The following is a 22662-nucleotide window of genomic DNA, read 5'->3' on the forward strand; positions in this document are numbered from 1 at the left end:
TGCCTCAAGGTTTTCCTTATGGTTTGGGGGACAGATCTGATGGCACGTAGGTTTTTGGAGCAGGGCAGTTTTGCTGAGTGGTAGTTGCTCTTTTTTTTGTCTGATAAATTGCTTCTTGCATCAAACAAGGGCCTGTTTAATATCTGAATAGAAATCTAAATAAATAAGACAAATAACTATAAATCACTCAGATTTGTGTAGACAACTGTTTCTAAGCTCTCAACATTAAATTGGGGCCTAGATAAACCAAACACTTTCTTTAAAGAGAGCGGAAGTGTTGTTTGAATAGAAAAGCTGGGTTTTCAATAGAATGTAGCCTTGAGTAATATGTTGAGAACAGACTTCCACGGCCAGGGTTGGAGTAGGTGACTCAGCAGGTCACCTCTGATGTCAGTGAATCTTTGATTATATCAGGTACTTCTGAAAGTTTGTATATTTTTCTTTTTCTACATTTTTAACACTCAGAATCTCAGGAATAAACCCCAAAATGTTTCTTTTCCATCTTCTAAGATTTGATTGTGGTTTGTTGTGTATTTCCTGTGGAACATCTTCCAGTTTGGTTCTGTTCCATTAATATCAATGTGTATGTGTCAATATGCTTTGTGCTAAGAGATATCTAAGAGTGTGCTTTGTAAACTTGCTTTTGGTCTCGTTAATCTTACATTTTAATTAAGATTCTAAAATTGCTTAGTCCTATACATTGGCATCAGTTTTCCCATGTGTTGTTATTTTATTACCCCTGAAAACAAAACAAAGCAAAACAACAATAAAAAAATAAAAAAACCCGCTGGGCATCTCTACACGTCACCCTATGGTGACGTTGTTACTGCACTGTGCTTTAGTACTTTCTTTTGGAAGTACTAAAGCACAGGGTGGTAACTGCCTGTACTGTGCCATGCTCATGGCGCATGGATAGGTTTCGTTGCTACTTTACCATAGCAGTGCACTAAAATGGGGAAGCGTGCCGCTATGGTAAAGTAGCTGCCACTCACATGTAGATCCACATCACCCTACATTGCCGGAGCAATGCACTACAGCAACGTAGAGACGTGCCATGGTGATGTAGTGATGTGCTACAGCCACATAGGGTAATATGTAGATAAGCCCACTAAAAATGAATTTCCTCCTGCTTTGACAATGACCATGATACATTTTCATCTTTATCCTGCAGAAAACAGATAGGTTAAAGGATATGTGCCTATGGGATGAGACCAACTGTTAAATCAATACAATATACATTTCAAATCCTGGGCCAGCAGATGACTAATTGATATAATTGTCAATCTTTATCCTAACTTTTCCAGAAATGTCCTTCCATATGAAAAAAAATCTCTGACTATTGGGAGAGTGCATGCTAATGAAGAAACATGAATTGTCCTGTCTACCTGAAGTAACTTTAAATGACCATAACTTTTCTGCTTGCAAAGAGAGAGGAAGCAATATAGTGAAAACTTTTTAACATGGTTATGCTCTACTATGAAGATGATGATGATGATAGACCAAAGAGGCCCTAGCACTTTTGTGGTGGATTCTGTACAGGCACATAACAAAGAGATCATCCCTGCCTTGAAGAGCCTGCAATATAAGTATAAGACTAGAAGTCATAGGATATATTGATATGACAAGTAGATGGGGCACAGAAGGGAATTGGTGAGGTTTTATTCACCAAGGGGCCCCCGGGGGTTACAAGAAATAATGGCCACAAGCTAGCAGAGAGCAGATTTAGACTGGACATTAGGAAGAACTTCTTCACAGTTAGAGTGGCCAAGGTCTGGAACAGGCTCCCAAGGGAGGTGGTGCTCTCCCCTACCCTGGGGGTCTTCAAGATAAGGTTAGACAGACATCTAGCTGGGATCATCTAGACCCAGCACTCTTTCCTGCCTATGCAGAGGGTCGGACTCAATGATCTATTGAGGTCCCTTCCGACCCTAACATCTATGAATCTATGGGGGAACACAAGGTCACAATGAGATTATTTCACAAGTTAGCCTTGGTGTATGATACTGCCTAGAATCAAATTGGGTTCTCTCCTTCTCAAGAATCATCATTAGTAACCAGCATTGTGCAGGTCAAACTGTGCCCTCGGTGATATTTGTGAAACCCCACTGGACATTTCTACCATTTCGTTGAGAGTGCTGCCCTGAAGCATGCCCCCTACTCTGTTCACCAAAGCAATACAGCTACCTTAGAGCAGTGCAGCCCAAGATGGAGAGCCTGAGATTGGCACTGGGGTGCATTCTCAGAGTTGCTGTAAGGCAGCTACATTGCACCATTTCCAGGGTTTGGCCTACACAGAGTGGGAATGAATGGGTAGGGCATGTTTCTCAGTGGTGCTCTTCAATTCAGTGTGGAGCTGGTCTCAACATGCCCATTGCATCCAGTATAGCTGGAACTGAGTAATCAAACAAGGTGATGGTGCTCCCAGAAGAATCCAGCTGTCAGTTCATTGCATTGGTTTTACAAAGCTAGGACAGAAGAGAAACAAGAACAACTTGTTTTTGTCACTCAACTTAGTACCCGTTTATGATTCATGACTTCAGCAATTGATGGGAGAAAAGGGCTGAATGAAAGTGTTCACAAACAGTCTTTGATTAGCTTTGATACATATCAAAAAAGGTTTTGTTTGTTAATTTGCAGGAATCATTATTTTATTTTTTATTCTTTTATGAATGTCCAATTCTAGGAAGTTTGGTGGCAATTCAGGTTTTGTTCAGTGTCCCCTACCCCCACTTTTTTTTAAAAACATGCTTTAAAGAAAAACCCTTTGGGTGTATGTTTGTTTCAGAGCCTACCCCATAGAGGAATATCCTTGCAAGATCAAATCAGCTGCTGCAATCATGCACATGATCATGAATAACTTGGATCCCTCAGTAGCACAGGTATGGCACCATAAAAATAAAGGTCTCGAAACTGTTCACAGAACAGGAGCAGCTCTGCAGGTCACTTCCTGCATGTGCTCACCTATAAACTGAACAGTGCAGACACTTACAATGAAATGGATCTCTGTGCAGGTGATGCTCAATATAATGGTTAAATGGGTTTTAACTGGTGCCTGAGTCTTACACTGGCCCTTTGCACAAAGGTGAATTGCTCTATATATCAGTTGGGCACATCTACATGTTCATTAATGTGCTTTAGGATTGAGCATTAAATCTGGTACTTCCATTGTGCAGTACTATAAAAAGGCACATTAGCCTATTTTAATGCCTATTAACTCAAAAGCACATTTTTTTAAAGATGCTTTAATGTGCATTAAAATAGGCTAATGTGCATTAAGGCACATGTGTAGACACGGCCGGTTAATTTTCAATACCTTCAGGAAAGTATCCATATAGTATCCAAGGAGCTGATATCTTTGGAGGACTGAGGGACATATATGTTGTGTTATGTCTCAGTAACGGTTGAGGGAATGTCATCTTTCTCAGGACTGTGTCCTATGTATGGTTCAGTTCTGCAGTTCCAGTTGCTTCACTCCTATTGGCTTTGATGGGAGTCATGCATGCTAGAGGGCTCTTTCATATGGTAAAGGCCATTGCCTTGCTTTTGTTGAAGGCTTCAGTACCAACCAGGACATTTCTGTCACAGGTCCAACACCCTTTAAATCATTCTGAAGTGTAGATGGTGACTACTAGAATCCTTTAGCTACTCAGACTTTCTTACAGAAGTCTGCTATTAATGGAGACTGGAATAGGGGTATATAAAGACCCAAATTATTTCGTTTTATTGAGCCTGGGGTGTTGGTTGTGCAAATTTAATAGGTCTCTTTTTGTGTCAGTAAATGTAGAAAAAATATTGTCCCTGGGCAAGGAGACAACCATGGTAGAAGGCAATGATCCAACCAAACACAGCAAGATGAACCAATGGAGATTATATTTCCTGTCTAGGGGTGGGTTGAGGGACTGCACAGTTTTCAGAGGTAGCAGGGGGCCATTCCAAAATGTTTTAGGAAAACATTTCATTAAAAATTATTGAAATGTACCTTTCTCAGTTTCCACAGGAACTTGTAACTTATGGAGGAAATGGACAAGTCTTCAGCAACTGGGCTCAGGTATGGCATTGGTACATCTTCACTGTTGTGAAAAGATTGATCAGATTTACACTTCAGCTATCCAAAGCCATTCTGTGTAGACAGAGATGGTGACAATTTTTTGGCAGTCATGGTCTCATAATATTTCAAAACATCCCATCTGGAACAATGAATGCTAAGTTATAAACTTCAAAGATATACATAGTTTTATTTAATGAAAAGAACAAATGCTGCCAATAGGAGTATTGCAACATAAATCTAGCAAGCTGCTGATAACTGGACATATCTACATGTGCGCATTTACTGCACAGTAACTAAAATTACTGCACAGTAGGGACACATGTCTATATGTGCACGCCTGTGCTATGTAGTAAATATGGCAACTTATGCCTACTTGAGCATAAATTAGATACCTGCCCGATTCAGGTAGCAAATTTACACTCAGTTAGTTACTGCACAGTAATGCATGTATAGATGCCTTACTGCCCAGTAACACTGTGTGGGAGAACAGTCCACACACATCGTTAACGTGCTTTAACTCCTGCACGTGTAGATGCCGGCCTATTCTTGCTTACTGCGCGGTAATTTACTGCGCAGTAAAATTAAGCCGGCATAAATGCATTTGTAGACACACCCATTGTGTATTTTAAAATGAATTCTGTATTTTCCTGTTGTAAATATGCATGCGCCTATGCCTGTACAGATATTTTTAGAGGCAAACTGAATCCTAAGAAGCAAGAATGTATATCTGTTTTGTTGTTTTTACTGATTTCACAGTAGCTTGCACAAAATGCAACATATTAACAGTGTTGGGCTTGACTTAGAAACCATGGTCTTGAATCTGTTTCCAAATGAGTTAAAGATTAGCCAAAGGCATAAGTATTAAGTACTAGGTGACCTTCTAGCTCTTTGTAGGCTGTAATTTCAGTTTGGTTAATATTATTTAGATTTTCTTATAGTGACAAAGAGTGAGTAGAGATTTGAATCTAAACCCAGGGCCAGAATGTTCAATACATCATACACTTTTTTCATGCAACTTTCTCTGCATACTGTATGTCAGTCTTTCCCAAACTTTTCCTCAGCCTGACCCCATGTATGACCCCATTTCCTCAGCATGGCCCCTTATTTCCAACGTGCAGGCCCCTACCACTGCTAGTGCCCTTCACTCCCAATCTGCAGCCCCCCCCCACTTTCCCCAGGTGCCCCAGGGCCAGGGCCCGCAGCCCCCTGTCCTCCACCCCAGCAGTGCCTGAGCCCCAGCTGCCACCCACAGGAAGCAGCAGCTGCTGAGGCTGGAGCCCAGAGCCCAGCTCCCTGTCCCCCTGCCCCTGTCCCCTCCCCTGCAGGCAGCACAGCCAGAGCAGAGCCGGGGGGGGGGGTGGGGGGGGAGCGGGGGGAAGGATGTGGGCTGCCCACTGTGGGCTTGGGGCTCCCCACACTGCTTCCCTTCCTCTGGGCCTCTGCAGCTCAGTGGGTGAGACCTGGCATGGAAGAAAGCACCGTGCCACGACCCCATCCACTGATGTTGCAGCTCCATTTGGGGTTGTGACCCACAGTTTGGAAACCACTGTTGTATTTTCTCCCTATTCCATCCAAAAATAAGATTTATTGCAATGTAGCTGTCTCATGTTATACAATACTAAAATTTACCTTCGGAAAACATTTCAAAGAAGTCACAGGCATTAATTATAGGGTTAATCCATTACTTTCCATTCTGTTTGCTCAGAACCAGATTGTCTATGGTTTGGGAAGCACCGACAAGAGGGAAAAGCTGCTCTAGGGCTCTCTGGACAGCTGTGTCCAGATGCAGTCTTTTCAAACATTGGAATTCATCCCTCCATCCAACCTGTGAGGCACAAGACATGCCAAAGCCTGCAGAGCAGTGAAAGGATGAATTAGGGCCGGGGTCCTTGGTTGTTGCTGGCAAAGCAGGACAGATGTGCAGAAAAAAAAGGGCTAGACCCCCTTCAAGACACAGAGTCTCAGGGCTGAGGAAGTCTAAAGGCCTCCTAGCTCTCTGCCTCCTTCCCAGAGGGCCTCCTGTTCTGGTCTGATTCTACATGTTATTCTGAGGCCATTCATACCAGGAAGTGCCTTTCAGACAAACATATCCCTGTTCAGTTTTGCTGAAGTTATCCTTTTCTTAGTTTTAAAAGAAATTATTCGACTGCCCTCCTGATCAGAGAAGATGAATAGTCTTGTGGCTATAGCAGAAGGGTGAGAGATATCAGGCCTGGGTTTTATTTCCAGTCCTACTATCAACTCCACGTGTGGCTATGGGACAATTTGTATGCCCCCCATTTCCTACTCTGTAAAATAGCAGTGGTAATTCTTACCTCTCTTTTGGACCTTTTTTTAAGACCATAATTCATTTGTAAAATCCTTAGAGACCTTGAAGGAAAGGTGCTGTGAAAACACACTGGACATTTAAGGACCCTGTTCCATGTAGATCATACAGCAGATTTAACGTGGACAGCGCCTGCAATTAGATCAGCTGCATGCGTTTGTTCTAGAAGGCTGACAGTCCTTGGGGCAGATGCTAAACTACAAGGTGAAAATGGATAAAATGTGGATACATTTCCAGTTCCAGCAGTCTTGTCCAAGTTAGATAGAGCCGCGGCCTGCCAGTCTTCACTGCGGAACAAACAATAGCTTTTTGTTACTGATTATTACTGAATAGCAATTGCATGACTGATCCAGCTATGATGGATACACTCTTGTTCTCTGTAGTGTTGTCCTAAAAAGTGCAGTTTAAAAAAAGTCATTGTGAAATTTCTCTTGAAAATGCTGCTGTTCCTGCTGCTGGTGTGTGTGTGTGTATATATATATGTATATGTATGTGTATAGATATGTATATAGGTATATGTATGTCTAACACTGATATCTACACTGATCCTTCTGCCTAATTAAAGATGTACGTGCACACACACATGAAATACAAGACATGAAATACAGCAAGATTTAACTATTTAGAGATTTTTCAGTTCTTTAGTACTAGAGATACATGGGAAATGGAAGTTTTGAGGGTTTCAAATATTTTCCTGTTCTGCACTGGGATAAAATTGTAGCCTTTCAAAGGTCTTTATAAGAGGCGGGGGGGGGACAGAGAAAAAGAGAACCATATCCACCCAGAATAGTCAATAGTCCAGTAGTTGGGGCACCCACCCAGAATGTGAGAGACCAAAGTTGAAGTCCTTTTCCCTGTCAGCTCCCAAATTCGAGGTAAATACTCTTAACCTCTGGGCTGCTTGCTGTTCTGAAATGGGTGAAGCTTTTTTTCCTCTCTGAGAGCTGTTGAAACATGCTGTTGAAACTAGCATGTACATTCCCATAGGACATGTTGCAACAACAAAAAATGAAACATTTGGTCAGAAAATTCCTCACCATGTATAATTAGCACAGTAATGAGGTGTGCAAAATAGTATGGACTCCTCTCTATTGGGAAATAATGGACTTGAGTCAACTTTTTCAGTCAATTTAGATACTAACAGCTCAATTCTACTCCCTGGTATAAATCCCAAGCCACTATTGAATTTTGCAAGTTATTTGGGGAATTTTCTGTTTCTGGGTGCACCAAGCTTTGCATTTTCTTTCATCCATGAAGAAGATGATGTCTGTTTGTGACAAAGAATTCTTTCCTTTTCAAGTGCAAATTGTAACCTTCATGTATTTCCAAGCTGAAAAACCATACTAAGATATCCTTTTTCAGGTTAGGATCAATAGTTTATGTGGGCATTTCATCATTGTTACTCTAAAGAAGAATTTTTAGCATTTGGTTTTGGAAAAATTGCCAGAAAACTGCCAGAACCAAATGGCTCACTTCAAGTTAAAATTAGAGCAATTCTAAAAATGATTCATTAAAATGCTAGCAAGTTGTTTCTGGGTTTTGTACTGGGGGGAAAAAGCACATTTTTGTTTTTGCTCTGCTTTCTGGATCTCATTCAGGCTTTTGCTCAGTAGTAATTTATGTATTTCCTGCTATGCAATGTCCTTTTAATGGGCCTTATTAAAAGGAAGAATGTGGTGAAGGCTCTGGTTGCTGTTCTATATAAAAAACCTGCTATTTGTCCACATAGCTGTTTTTGTACTAGGAACTTGAAAGCTCTGTGAAGAAAGATCAATGTGAGATGGAAACAACTTCACTAGTTTTCCTTTGTTTTAATCTTCAGTTCTGGTTGGTGATGCACTATTTGTCCGAGGTGACTGAAGAGCAAACATTAGTGATGTACAGTGGGCATCCTTTGGGCTTGTTCCCCAGCCATCTGCACGCACCTCGATTAGTCATCACCAACGGTATGGTAGGTATTCGCATCACATTCTGTTCTCTGCACCCTACAGATTTTACCTTTTAAACTTATTCCTTCTTAGAGCTTTCTTATTGTTTGAATTTATTGCAACACAATGAAAAAACATGCATAGGTCCAAATTCTCACATTTATTCTAGTGCAACCTCTTCTACATCTTCAAGGCTCCATTAGGGTCACTGACAGTAGGAGTCTGCAGTACAAGTAACCTTTTGTCATCACCTACCCAGGGAAGATTGAATGAGTGCTTTAGAGATGAAAGGCAGGTAAAGTTCTTAGGGTAGATGTTGGCTACATCCAACAAACCTAGAAATTAAAAATGTCATTGCTAGTCCCCTGAGCCATCAGTACACATCACTTCATTTCTTGTGGATAGAAAGTTGCCTTATCTAAGATTTAAAAGACAATTACATGGCAGATTAGGCACGTCTCCCATGCTATTAGCACATGTGGAGTTAAACCTACTTGCCTTACTGGTTTCCATTGATTTGCTACTTTTGTGTGAATAGGATTCCAGGTTTCTGCCTGTGGAAAAGAACGGTTAAATTCTCTATATTTTTTTTTCTTTAGGTTATACCTAACTATTCCTCCAGAGATGAATATGAGAAAATGTTTGCAATGGGAGTCACAATGTAAGATATATATTCACTGCTAATCTAGGTTTGCAAATGTATAGATTTGCAGTCTTACCTTGGCTAGAACTGAGTCAGGGACCAGTTTTCATTTGATTAGAATTTCTAGTATAGACAGATTTTTAACTGGGTTTCATAGCTGAATGAAGGCCCTGATTCAGTAAAGCATTAAATCCAAGCTTAGCTTTAAGAGCATGAATGATCCCATCCATAGTCCGCAAAGCATATAACTGTGAATTTCAGTGATGCTGGCATTTAAAGTTAAGCATTTGGGCAAGGGCTTTGCCACTGAGACCTGAAGTCATAATCACAGACCTTGAAGCAGAACTGAAGTTGTCATGATTTTTGCTATATTTTTGGAATTAATTATTCAGTTGATTTTTTTTCATGTTCATTTAGTTTATGGAGCAGGGGATTCTCCACCCAATTATACGAGCGTGCATGCTGGTGAGAGAATGAATGGCTGTAGGGTTGTTAAAAGCCATGGAGAATTAGAGATACATAAATAAGGGGCTGTGAAAGAGAGTAAATATAGAGGGTGAACATAGAGGCTGGGATTTTTCAAGAACTTCATATGAGTAGGCACTCAGGGTAGCATTTTTTAAATCATTTGGATAAGGGCAACCAGATAACCAAAGTGCTTTTAAAAATGTCACTGTCCAGTGCTCCTGGACTCCCAGCTCAAGTCGGACATTCATGTTGTTGGGTCAGACATAATGGTTGGGACTTCCTGGGAGCCAAATAGACACATGCTTCCATTGTTTCATAGTTTCATAGTAGCTAGGGTCAGGAGGGACCTGAACAGCTCATCTAGCCTGACCCCCTGCCACAGGCAGGAATGAATGCTGGGTTCACAAGACCCCAGACAGGTGATCATCCAACCTCCTCTTGAATTTGCCCAAGGTAGGGGCAAGGACCACTTCCCTGGGAAGCTTGTTCCAGATTTTGGCCACTCTAACTTTAAAGTATTGCCTTCTGATCTTAACCTAAACCTATTCTCCATCAGCTTATTTCCATTGTTCCTCATCACCCTAGGTGGTGCTGGGGAGAAAAGGGCTCTACTTATTTGCTGTTGATCTCCCCTGATGAGTTTGTAGGCAGCCACCAGGTCCCCCCTCAGCCTCCTCTTGCTGAGGCTGAACAGGTTCAGGTCCTTCAGTCTCTCCTCATAGGCCCTCTCACCAAGCGGGTGGCCCTCCTCTGAACCCTCTCCAGGCTGGCCACATCCCTTTTGAAGTGCGGTGCCCAGTACTGGACGCAGTACTCCAACTGCGCCTGACCAAAGTCGCGTAGAGGGAGAGTATCACCTCTCTGGACTGGCTTGAGATGCACCTTTGGATGCATGACAAGGTATGGCTGGTCTTGCTGGCTGCGGTCTGGCATTGGCAGCTCATGTTCATCTTGGAGTCAATAATGACTCCAAGATCCCTTTCCTTTTCTGTGCTTTCAAGAAGGAAACTCCCCGGCCTGTATGTATGCTGTGGATTCCTGCTCCCAAGGTGCAGCACCCTGCATTTGTCTACGTTGAACCCCATCCTATTCTCATCTTCCCACTTTTGTCATCTGTCTAAATCTAGTTGCAGCCTCTCTCTCCCTTCGAGTGTGTCCACCTCACCCCACATCTTAGTGTCATCAGCAAACTTGGACAGCGTGCTTTCCACCCCCTCGTCCAAGTCGCTGATGAAGATGTTAAACAGTGCGGGCCCGAGGACCGAGCCCTGGGGTACCCCACTGTTCACATCTCGCCAGGTTGAGTACAACCCATCCACCACTACTCTCTGGGTGTGCCCCATCAGCCAATTTTTTACCCATCCAACTGTGCAGACATCAATGCTGCAGTCACTTAATTTATTGATGAGGATGGGGTGAGAGACAGTGTCAAAGACCTTCTTAAAGTCTAGAAAGACTACGTCCATGGTGACACCATCATCTATGGATTTAGTTACTTGGTCATAAAAGGCAATCAGGTTGGTCAGGCAGGATCTGTCTTTGGTGAACCCATGCTGATTGCCCCTGAGCATGATCTCCCCTGCAGGCCCCCCACAGATGCACTCCTCAATGTTTCTCTCCAAGATCTTCCCGAGCACGGAGGTGAGGTTTATGGGCCTATAGTTACTGGGTCCTCCTTCCTTCCTTTCTTAAAAATTGGGACCACATTAGCTGGTTTCCAATCCTTCAGCTCCTGGCCAGATGACCACGAATGCTCATACAGCCGGGCCAAGGGCTCCGCGATGTCCCCTGCCAGCTCCCTCAATACCCTTGGGTAGAGGGCATCTGGACCTGCAGATTTAAAAATGTCCAGCCCTTCCAGAAGATCCCTAACTACATCTGTGCTGACCGAAGGCCTGACAGAGCTATCCCCAAGATTGTCCCTACCTCTGGTAGGCGGGATGTCCCGGTCCCTGTTCAAGAAAACAGAGGCAAAGAAACTGTTAAAAATATCAGCTTTCTCATCTGGTGTATCCACAAGGTTACTATTTGAGTCTTGCAGGGGCCCTACATTGCCTGGTGCCCTCTTCTTGCTCCCAATGTACTTGAAAAAGGACTTTTTGTTGTCCTTAATCCTGGTTGCTAGCCTGAGTTCCATCTCTGCCTTGGCCTTCCTAATAGCTCTCCTACACTCCCGGGCCAAGGAGGAGTACCTCTCCTTGGTGATATCTCCTCCTTTCCACTCGTTGTATGCCCCGCTTTTAGTTCTCAGGCATTCCTGAATGCCCTTGCTGAGCCAAGGGGGTTTCTGAGCACTTTTACCCACCTTGCTTCTCTCAGGGACTGTTAACCTGTGGGCCTGGAGGATCTCCCCCTTAAGGTATGATCATCCCTCATGGACTCCCATCTCCTCTACCTTCTGGGCCCTCAGTGCCTCCCCCACCAGTTTCCTAAGCTCATTGAAGTTGGACCTTCTGAAGACAAGGGCTTTAGCCTTGGTGTGAGCCCTTGACTCCCTGCGTTGGATAATATAATCCAGCAGGTGATGATCGCTATTGCCCAGGTGGTCAAGGACCTGCAGTCCCCTCACCAGGTCATCCCCTGTGGCTAGGACCAGGTCCAGCAAGGCGTTACCCCTAGTGGGGCTGTGCACTTCCTTGATAAGGTGAAGGTCCTGTAACACAGCCAGGAACCTACGCGAGCGGTCAGACCTGGCTGTCTGCTCCTCCCAGCAAATGTCTGGGTAGTTTAGGTCACCCATGACAATAACATCCCTTGACTTAACCACCACCATAAGCTGACTGGAGAAGTCCTGGTCTAGCTCTTCCCCCTGGTTGGGTGGTCTGTAGTAGACACCCACCATAAGGTCCCTTTCGCCACACCCCTCTTGTAGTTTGACCCATAGTGCCTCTGCCCAAACCTCCTCAAACCCGAAGCTAATCCTTGATGACATGAGGTGCTCTTTGACATAGAGCGCAACCCCCCCCCATTGTATGTGTTTGCACCACAATTGTGCAATTATAAGTGACATATGTGAAACTCCCTTTGCTTAATGTGTGAGTTCAGCTCTTGAAACAATGGTGGGGTATTGAAAGGGCAACCTACTTTTTATGTTTATGGGCAATTTTTTATTTTTAATTCAGAAACAATTCAGTTAAGTGGGGATAATATGATGCCTGCTAATAACAGATTATATAGCGATATAAAATGCTCTTATTGCAATTTTATTTTGAGTTGGGTAAAAGTGACATCGTTGTGTTTGCTGTTATTGCCAGGTATGGCCAGATGACGGCAGGGAGCTATTGCTACATTGGACCACAGGGGATAGTTCATGGAACAGTGGTAAGAGATTTTGGAGCAGGAACACTCCCTCCTAGAGATGGCCACTAGCCAGGGCTGTTCTAATTGCTGTTATCAGGGTGCCCCTGACTATTAAAGGACATTAATTTGGCTGCCACATTAATAAATGTGTGGTTCTCCTCCAAACTACAGATCTGGTCCAGATTCCAAGTTTGAGAATGGTGGGTTGTTGTCTAGTTAAAACAGGAGAGCTACAAACTAGCTATTTTTTTTACCAGGTGCTTCTTGTATAGCATCTTTAAATCCTGTCTCAAGACTTCTGTGCATGATTTCTGTAAACAAAACTGTTTCTGCTGAGTCCTTTTGGATTTAAAGAAACCTTTATTCAACACACATTCCATGCTTTGGCTTCATGGCAGGTTGATTCAGGCATCTCTAAGCTGTTGGTGAGAGTGTCTTTGACCTTGACTATCTTACAAGCATAGAAATGGAGGGCTGGAAGAGACTTCCAAAGATCATCTAGTCTAAGCGACCTCCACTGTAGCAGGGGCCAAGTATAATCAGAAGTGCTGACTCTGCAGTGGAACTCAGTAACTTGCTGTCTTCTCTGACACTCCCAATAGTTTCTCCTGACACTGAGCGCTAATAATTTCTTAATTTGATTTCATTGTATTCCAAACTTCTTGTAAAGGATGGAGCATTTGGTCCTCCTCAAATTACCAATGCCTTGTGGCATCGTAACAAATTCCGCTTATAAACACATGTGGCTTCCACACAAATGTGAGAGTGCAGTAGTGTTATGAACATATTAAATAAAATTAACTGGAGGGTTTTTAAGAAAAGGAGCCTCTAATCATTACTTTATTGTGTGCTGTGCTTTAGCTGACTGTGCTGAATGCAGGTCGTCGCTATTTGGGTGTGGAGGACCTGGCTGGGAAAGTGTTTGTCACCTCTGGCCTTGGTGGGATGAGTGGGGCCCAGGCTAAAGCTGCAGTTATTGTTGGATGTGTTGGGATCATTGCTGAGGTAAGACCAGCTCCTCCTTATTGTTACTTGATCTTTCTGTTGCTCTGTGTCACGTCTCAAATCCCTCCACTCTGCTGAGGCATGTCTTGTTTTCTCTTCCTGGTTGGCCTTCCCTTGCCAAACCCCACTCTGGCTGCATCTTCTCCTGCTCATTTGCTTGGTCATTTATCATCTTCTCTATTCTATGAAGTATATAAAACATACAGCTTATTGGAACTCATTAACAATATTTTCTCCACAGAACTGTACATCTTTGTCATTGCTTATTATAATCTCTCCTTCCTTTCCCCCAGCACTGTGGTCTGACTGCTACCAGTTCATTGTATTAGACCTCAAACTATAGACCATGTATTTTTATGTTTGTAATGTGCCAGCTACTTGCATGGTGCTATATAGGTAATAAATCAGTGGAGTGGCACAGTGGAGTGGGCAGGTTTGACTGTGTAGGCTGAATTCAGCATTGCTGTAAATGGCCATAACTCCTATGTACTTCAGTAGAAATTGTGCACTCTTACACCAGGAATGATTTTGACCAATGCTGTTCAAACAGGGGTGATTTTAATAGGATTAGTGGTTAATGCCTCTGGCAGCCTCATCAAATTATAAGCATGCCTAATGGAAATGTTGGAATGTACTACTCATTTAGGTGGGGTTTTCATAAATACTCAGCATTGGCCTAACTGTGCTCTCACTAAGGTCATCGGCAGTTGAAATCACTGAGTTTTACTGCTGATTGCAATGGCAGCAGAGTTAAGCCAATGGCCAGCACTTTGGAAAAGTCTTCCCTTAAGCAACAAGGCCCCGGCATCTATTGACCTTAGAGTCATAGATCAGATCAGATGAAGACCATTTATCCTGGCTGTCCTGATCTGACGATAATTGACCAGCCAAGAAAGTTCTGCTTAGTTCTTTTCAGGAGGGCTAATTTAGGTTCACAAAGCTTTGAGGCACTTCATTCTGCATCAGCACTTTGAACAGCCCAAGGCTGGTCCTACACTGAAGAAAATAGGCTTCAATGCACCTTCCTATGCACCTGCATGGATCCTGGGGGCAGTCCTCTGCAATTTCATCCCTAAACATATCTTAGCGCAGCCTCAGAATTGCTCTAAATCACACCAATTTGTAAATGACCCTGAGGGAGAAATTATACTGACTGGGGAATTTCTGTGGGGCCATTCTCTCTTCTACTCACCATATATTACCAAGGTGTACTGAATTTGGGGGTTTGCTCTATGATCCGGTGTGATATTTGCCTGTTCAAAGTCTGTCCAAATGAGCCATACATTTGAGCCCTACAGGAAAATAGTTCAACAGCAGACTTCTTAAAAAAATGAGTGTATAGCAACAGTCTTTCCCCATAACCCCACTTACAGTTAAATCTGTTTTAATGATAGCTTGTTAACATTAGCCGTTTTCTCTCTCTGAGCTAAGTACCGTGAATGTATCAGCAATCAGTGTAATTGTTAGGGGACCATCATGTTTATAATAATGCATAAGCAACACACCTAGTACTAAATGCTAGTACCATATTTTCTTGCACCTTTTTCCCAAAAATCAGCCTCCTAAAATTGGAGTGTATATATTAAGCAGGGGAAGCTGATTCGATGACCAGGATAGAAGTACCTTGTTCTGATTCCTGCTCCACCATGCAACAACTGGTATTTTACTAAGTCAGGCAGCTGAGGGTATCAGTTACCTAAATGACTTATTGTTCTTCAGTCCAAAGGGGTTAACTATTGTCTCTCCTTTTCAATCGTCTTGATATTCCACTAATCAGGTTAAACTTTCTTATGGCAATTGTGTTGTCTGCTAGCTGCTTCTGGTCTCCCTTTTCCTGTTTCACAGCCTTGGAGATACCTTTAGTTGTTTTCAAAATCAGAGATCCACCCTGAGACACCAGTCTTAGAAACAGCTAAGATTTCAGCTTTAGTTAAGCAGGAAAAGGAGGGTGAGTTAGCTGAACATTAGGCTTCCTCCCTGCTCTATGCATCCATAACTCTGGAAAAATCTTTTGTTTCTTTATTCTGCCTTTTGAAAGCAAGGTAAGTATTCCAGGGTGTGTTGTATGTGAGAAAATACACTACTATAACATGGGTACCTTAACAAGCTTGTGTACAAACCTGTGTACTCATAAGATCAAAATTAAATCCACTTGATTTGAAATATAATTTTAAAACATTTAGATCTCTTAATGCTTGCATTTTCCTGCATTTTTCATGTTCTAATGATATTTATATGTTCACTTCTTCTAAAGTGTTGTTTGATTTCAGACCAGAATGGATCCCCAGCTGTTTAAATTGCGTAACTTTAATGTTTTCTATGTTGCAAAATGTAATGTTACCCATCATCTGGGATTATTCGAGCTGTTTTGTTAGACAAGCATTCATTTGTTCTTTTGCTAAAAAAATATAAACACAGTTCTGTTCCCATTGAACACTTTGAAGATCCATTTATTTTCCTTTTTAATTTATTCAGCAAAACACTTAAACACATGATTAGCATCAAGTATGTGCTTAAAGATCCACTGAAATTCTTCTTCTGAATTAGGGTCTTAGACAGTTGTTCTGGTAGGTATAAGTGATTTAGCAGTTTTGAATCCAAAGTCCTACAATCACAAAGCTTCTTGACTTAACTCTCTAAATCCTACCAACATGACTCATTGTTCTGAAAAGGTGATCCCTGACATCTCATCTCTACATTAGGTTTAAAGCCTAGTTTCCAATAAATCCAATTCATTATATTTCTCCACCAGATTAGCTCAGACAAGATTTGAAACAATTTAAATAGAAACAATGTGGATAAATGTTCTTATTTTTCTTTTAAACACTACTTAAAAATAACTACATTATTCAAGGGAGCAGATGAAACCATTCAGAAAATAGCTGATAAATTTTTACATTTCATTGAAAGGATTGTAATTGAAGTTTTAAGTGGTCTAAGAACACACTATATTTTGCTTGGCCAATAAAATACATTCCCAGGGAGCTGTTTTGAACTATGACCTGGTAGCAGTTGCAGTGTTTTATGAATGCTGTGTCCTAAAGTTTGTTAATAGTATCTTGTACAATAGATCACAAATTGCAACCTTTCCAGTTAGGTTTCATGCTGATTTGCTAGGCAGCATGAAGGCTGCTTGCTCTGTGGTATGCTGAAGTTTACTAATTAAAAAGAACCAGATTCTGATGCTCTTATTCATCCTGGATGCATCTACATGTGCGCTTCACTGCAGAGTTGACTAAATAGCTCCCCAGTAAAGCGTCACAGTCTACATGTGTGCTGGTATTAGGGCACAGTAAAATAATTACCTGTGCCATAACATAGACTGTCCGGGACAGTACTGTCTTGTGATAGAGTACTTAACTGCCAAAATACGCGTGTAGGTGGTGACAGGGGTTGACTGGGGCACGAGGATGCTACAGTGTGGGGCTACCTGCCACCTAACCCTGCACTTTAGTACTCCTGCCCCAGCCAGCCCCATGCCACTCAACGCTGCCATCCAGAGCCTAAGGCTGACCCGCCTGTGCCCCCTGCCAGCCCAGTGCTGCTCTGCCCTGGCTCAAAATGCTGTGGTCCTAGGTGCACGTGTAGATACTGTACCTGGGAGCAGCTGACTCTGGCACAAAGCGTACTGGAGTTTATCACATCACATTGTTTGCACATGTAGATGCACCAGTTGTATTTTAGGCCCCTGTCAGACATTCAATTAAAGGCATGATCTACAATCCCAGCAATTGTGCTACTTGCCATGCTACATGTGTAGGGCAGGAGATGTGATTATAGGACCATGGATCAAATCTCAATTGTGCCATATTGCCAGCACAGGGGAAGCCCAGAATCATGGATCAGCAAGTAGCAAAACAGTCAGGTGACTGGTGCTTCCAACCTCAGGAGCACATTGGAGTCAGGAGCACATTCAATTTGAGTCACAGTGGGAATCAGCCTCCAAGTTATTATATGTTTTTTGTGTAATAATGTCATGAATTATAGCCTGTTTTATCACACCATTAATTACATGCATGTGTAGCTGGGTTACTGCTTAAGACATAATTAACTGGTTAATTGTGTCTTAAGTACAATGTCTATCAGGGGCCGTAGTATATGACTTCCATAGAATTACTTGTGGAGTATAGTCTCAACCCAAGATGCAAAAAGATATCAAGATCTGACTGCACATCAGTCAAACTCATTCCCCTGAAATTCTGTGCAACAAAAAAATATCATATTGCAACAAATCAAGCAAAGCAAAATCAAATTAAAAAAAATTACAATTCCACCCTCCCCCAATTAGTCACCAATTTTGCTTAGTAACTTTTTGATAATTTTAGTAGGTGTATGTTAGTCTCTTCCTTTAAGGATAACACTGAATTCTGTTTGTGGAAAAAACATTGTTGATGATCTAGTTGCAGGAGTGACCACAAGGCGACATGGTCAGTGAATTACCAGTACTCAGGAAACCTTTGCTGCTAAACAGTGAAACCTTTTCAGAATCAAGCAGTGGAGAGGGCTGGCTTTTTGTAGGTCATCAGTCTTTTGCATGCAAAGCGCTCTGGAGAACAAAGTAGGCCGTGCCACTTGTGACTCTGAAAGCCTGGGTCAATCAAACTGCCCACACTGGACACAGTAAATCTGACCCACTGCATCTGGATTTGAGATCCAATTTTAAAAGGCTAGAATGTCATCAGTTTTGCAGGGTTGCATCCCTAGTGCTAAAGTCTTAGCAATGCTGGATCAACTTGATGAACTCTTCAGGTAGCTTTCTAGGTGAAGAAAGCTAGCTTAAATTAATAAATTATTTTATATCCAGACCTCCACTTTGTCATCTTGATTGTTTAAGTTTTACCCAGTGAAGAATGGTTTTGAGAGGATGCTACCCACATCACTTTCCTGTCCTTTTCATCTCTACTGCTTCAGATGATTTTGTTCAGAAGACTAATCGTCACCTGTTTTTTATCTCCTGTGGGATGATCCCTGTCGGAAATGAGTTTCAGGAATGCATATGAATAGCAGCTATATATATCTATATATATTTTTAAGGAACTATTTATGCAAATGCATTGATGGATTGTACAGGAGACACTTTATCAGCCCTGGCTTCTGAAGTTGAGACAGGAGGAATTAAAGCAGAAGCTCTCTTTCCTCCTAAGTGTGACATGAAGCAGAATCCTATTTTTACTTGCACTTGCTGAGGGGATGAAGTGATCCCTGGTGTAACTCCCCAGAGTCACTGGACTTGCACCCGAGGTGATGTTTGTCTGTTAATGGTAATGCCATTTTAAACACTGCTGGCTCACTGATCAAAGAGCATAAATGTTTGTCTAGAATCTGGTACAAAGGAAGTTAATATCTTTAGGCGTGTTGATGGGATGACGAGAAAGTTCTGTAACCCTGTCAAGGCAGATCTGAAGTGCGGTGGGCAAAGCACACTAATGCAGGGGATTTACACTCAGATGTTTAAGAAAAAATGTGATAGCCAAGTCCATTTGTTAGGTAACACTCTATGTTCTCTTCTTCACCTGTGTTGATTTACCTTAGTTGCAAAACAAGACACAAAAAGAAACAGGCTTTTATGTACCTGAGATCTTGCTGTGCTATTCCATTGATGTCGTTGCAGACTGGGGTTTTTGAACAATACCTCTCATCAGCGCCATGGGAATTGATGGAACGTTTCCTGCACTAAAATACTTGGGAAAGACAGGGCTTGTCCATCTGCATGTGTGTGCCTTCATCCCATGCATGTCAACAGAAATATGTTAAAAAACTACGAGTGGTCAACATTCGTAGTTGGAATTCAGCTTACCTGGACCTCCATGTCAAAATGGAGATACATGGATCTAAGTTTGACCCCTTTCTTTCTCTCTTGGAGACAGCAGAAGGCCAGGAATGAGCTCTTGATCATTTTTTTTCCTAACATTGGCTGAGTTTTTTTTTTTAATTCACAGTCAGTTCTACAAGAGGAAATCTGGTGTTGGTTTTGCTTTAACCAAATCTCAGTTACTCAGATGTGAAGCTGGCAGAAAAATTGCCACCACTGGTTTGTTTATTGGGTTGTTTTTTTTTATTTCCATGAGAATTTTCCATTTTTACAGAAAATGCTTGGGCTTTCATTAAAAAATATGAAAACAGGGACATTTTTGGTTTTCATACTTTGCAGTGAAATCATAAACCATTCAGTAAAAATGGGGAAACACCTTTAATACAAATAATCTTGGGGGGTAGGGGGGTGAAATATTTCCTGACTAACTCTAATCAGGAGTTTGCTATCTAAAACTATCCTGGTTTGAGATCAGGTGATTGGGCCAAAGGATTCCTCTCTTGTCCTATTTGGAGTCTGAAGCAATAGAAAACAGAACTGATAAAACCATGGAAGTTAGAAGTGGAAACGACCATAGGTCATCCAGTCTTTCTCCTTGAGGCTAATGCAGGCTTATTTTGCAAGGTGAATTTGCTAGTGTTACTACATCTGGACTAGTGTTAAATGGAAAACTGGAATGGTGAAGTTCTTTGGGGAGTGTAATAGTCCTAAATCTTTGCAGAAGGGTCAGTCTGTTGTTATAACTGTGATGATCCAGGGAATATGTAAGAAGGAATGGTTGCTTGGAAATATCTTTTATTGGATCAGCTGTACAGTTAGGAAATTGTTAGACAAGCTGTTGGGCACAAAAGAAGGGCACTTTGTGCCCCAAAGCTTGTCTAACATCTCTCCTAACTTCTTCTTCAGCAATCCCTCACAGTTGAGGATGATTGTCTTCTATGAATGTCTTATCTGTGGGTCCAAAGACGGCTGATGAGGCCGATCCAGGATATACAGTTGGTCTAATAAAAGAGAGCACCAAACAAACCGTGTTAAATTGTTCTGCAATTTGTCTCAGGTTGATGAAGCTGCTCTTTTGAAACGATACAAGCAAGGATGGCTGATGGAAATCACAGATAGCTTGGACCACTGCATTGCTCTGCTCAGGTATGGCACATGAAGCACTTTACTGATCTGTTGGGACCTTCTGGGTTCTCTAAATGCTTGTGAGCTGTGTGCGGGGGGGAAGGAGGCGAGAAAAATTGTAGGATATCTGTCCTCAGCCTTCTTCTGCTGTTAAATATGTGATGCCTTCATCTATGACTTGTTCCAGCAGCTGTCATCAGTAGTAAATACAATTGCACTAATGCCCCTTATAGTCTGCATTGCGATATGTGAAATTGATCTTTATTCATTACTACGCATAAGGCAAATACAAATAACATTAAATTTGAAAAGTTACTCAAGCCTTCTAGACTGGTGCACTTACAGCAGGGAGAACAGAGTGATTTCAGTATACTACCTGTCAACTCAATATATCCAATCTCTTCGTTACTCCAAAGCTGCCATTTGGAGTTCAGTGGATGCAGTTCTGATTAGTACCAGGGTAAATGAAGGAGAATCAGACCCATATTTTAGAAATTCAGCACATAAATTCCTAGTATTGTTATTAACCCACTTCTAGAATCAGAATCCCATTTAGTTTCTGTTCAGTACTGTCCATAATCTATTCTGACCACATATATTTTCTCTGTTATTTGAACCACTGCTTTGTTTGTGTATATATGGTTTGTAAACTACAACTATGCAGATGATGAATTTTCTTCACCCAGTCCATTTTTATTCAATTATAGAAATGCACGAAAGAACAAAACCTCCCTTAGCTTGGGTTACCATGGGAATGTGATAGATCTTTGGTAAGTACCAAATGGTAGACACTTTAGTATATGGCATTTTTCTTGGCTAGTTATCATGGAATCAACTCCCAGACTCGGAGCATAAGGGGCATTCACCTTCCAATCAGATGTTAAATCAAGACCTTTACTCTTGTTGATCATCAAAAATCCCACTGTTCATTTTGCCATAGGAGGCATATTAACATTGATGTCCAGATTACAAATAACAGATTACATTTTGCCAATCAATATACTCTCTACAGCCACCACTGGATAAGGAATTTCTTCCTTTTCCCTTCTAAACCTTTACTGTTCTTATATGAAGAACATGGCTTTAGTTTTGAACACAACTAATTAAAAAATGACTCTAACTAACCAGTGTCTTAATAGAAGATGAATCCTTAGTTATCGGAAAATAGAAAACAGAAAATTCTGCTCTTGTTGTCAGTGGTGGCAGCAGTCCCTTGATATGAGGATGACAGTCTGCCACTAAATAGGGAAGACATTGGTGAGTCCGTAGATGATTGAGAAGACTGATCTGAGATTCCTGTAATTGACTGCAGACATGGCAGATAGTTCTGGGAGGGAAGAGCAGATCCTGGTGATGTCAGGACACAGCTCTTTCCCTTTATCTCTTTCATCTATCCTTCTCCATAGTGAGGTGAGCTTGCTTGAAATGACTGATGCCTTGTCAGGCATCACGGTGCCATTGGAGATGATTCAGTGCTTGAGACTTCCAGGTATTGACGCTACTATGACAAGTGCCATGCCAAGAGCTATAAAAGAAAAGACTTTGGTCACTCTCGAAGCATACTTATAATGATGTAGGGAATCTTTAGGGCTACTAGTGGGGACTACTAACTGATACTTTTGGAGCCTCTGAGACCTAGGATGATGAGAGGTAGATCTGTCTGGCAGTGGCAGACACCAGCTAAGTGTTTTATGTCTTATCTTTTCTACACACAGGGAGAGGCTTGTCTATGAACTTGATACAACAGGGGAACTGCTAGTTGATCTGGGGTCTGACCAAACCTCATGCCACAATCCATTCAGTGGAGGATACTACCCTGTGCAGCTCCCCTTTGGGGAAGCAAACCAGCTCATGGCTGCCGATCCAGGGACGTTTCGTGCCTTGGTGCAGGAGAGGTAAATGTTGGACCTTATTTCCTATTGGAGTCGCCAGATGGTTGGTTGGTCTTTTCCATATGATGCACAGCATCAGTGGCCAGATTCTGCTGTCAGTGATGTCAGTGCAGAT

At 42.0% G+C, this 22662-nt stretch overlaps 1 protein-coding gene across 2 annotated transcripts in view; it reads left to right on the forward strand.

Annotated features, from left to right (window-relative positions):
* UROC1 (urocanate hydratase 1) overlaps positions 1 to 22662 on the forward strand; it is a 64934-nt gene that overhangs the window by 9465 nt on the left and 32807 nt on the right. For both annotated transcript variants that reach the window (XM_019499742.2, XM_019499743.2), the window contains exons 3-11: positions 2786 to 2879; positions 3989 to 4048; positions 8197 to 8325; positions 8902 to 8963; positions 12668 to 12734; positions 13575 to 13718; positions 20588 to 20676; positions 21363 to 21425; positions 22371 to 22550. In XM_019499742.2, the coding sequence (XP_019355287.1) occupies positions 2786 to 2879; positions 3989 to 4048; positions 8197 to 8325; positions 8902 to 8963; positions 12668 to 12734; positions 13575 to 13718; positions 20588 to 20676; positions 21363 to 21425; positions 22371 to 22550 (888 nt within the window). The remainder of the gene's footprint in view (positions 1 to 2785; positions 2880 to 3988; positions 4049 to 8196; positions 8326 to 8901; positions 8964 to 12667; positions 12735 to 13574; positions 13719 to 20587; positions 20677 to 21362; positions 21426 to 22370; positions 22551 to 22662) is intronic.

This window comes from Alligator mississippiensis, chromosome 12, assembly GCF_030867095.1.
Source record: "Alligator mississippiensis isolate rAllMis1 chromosome 12, rAllMis1, whole genome shotgun sequence".
Classification (NCBI taxonomy): domain Eukaryota; kingdom Metazoa; phylum Chordata; order Crocodylia; family Alligatoridae; genus Alligator; species Alligator mississippiensis.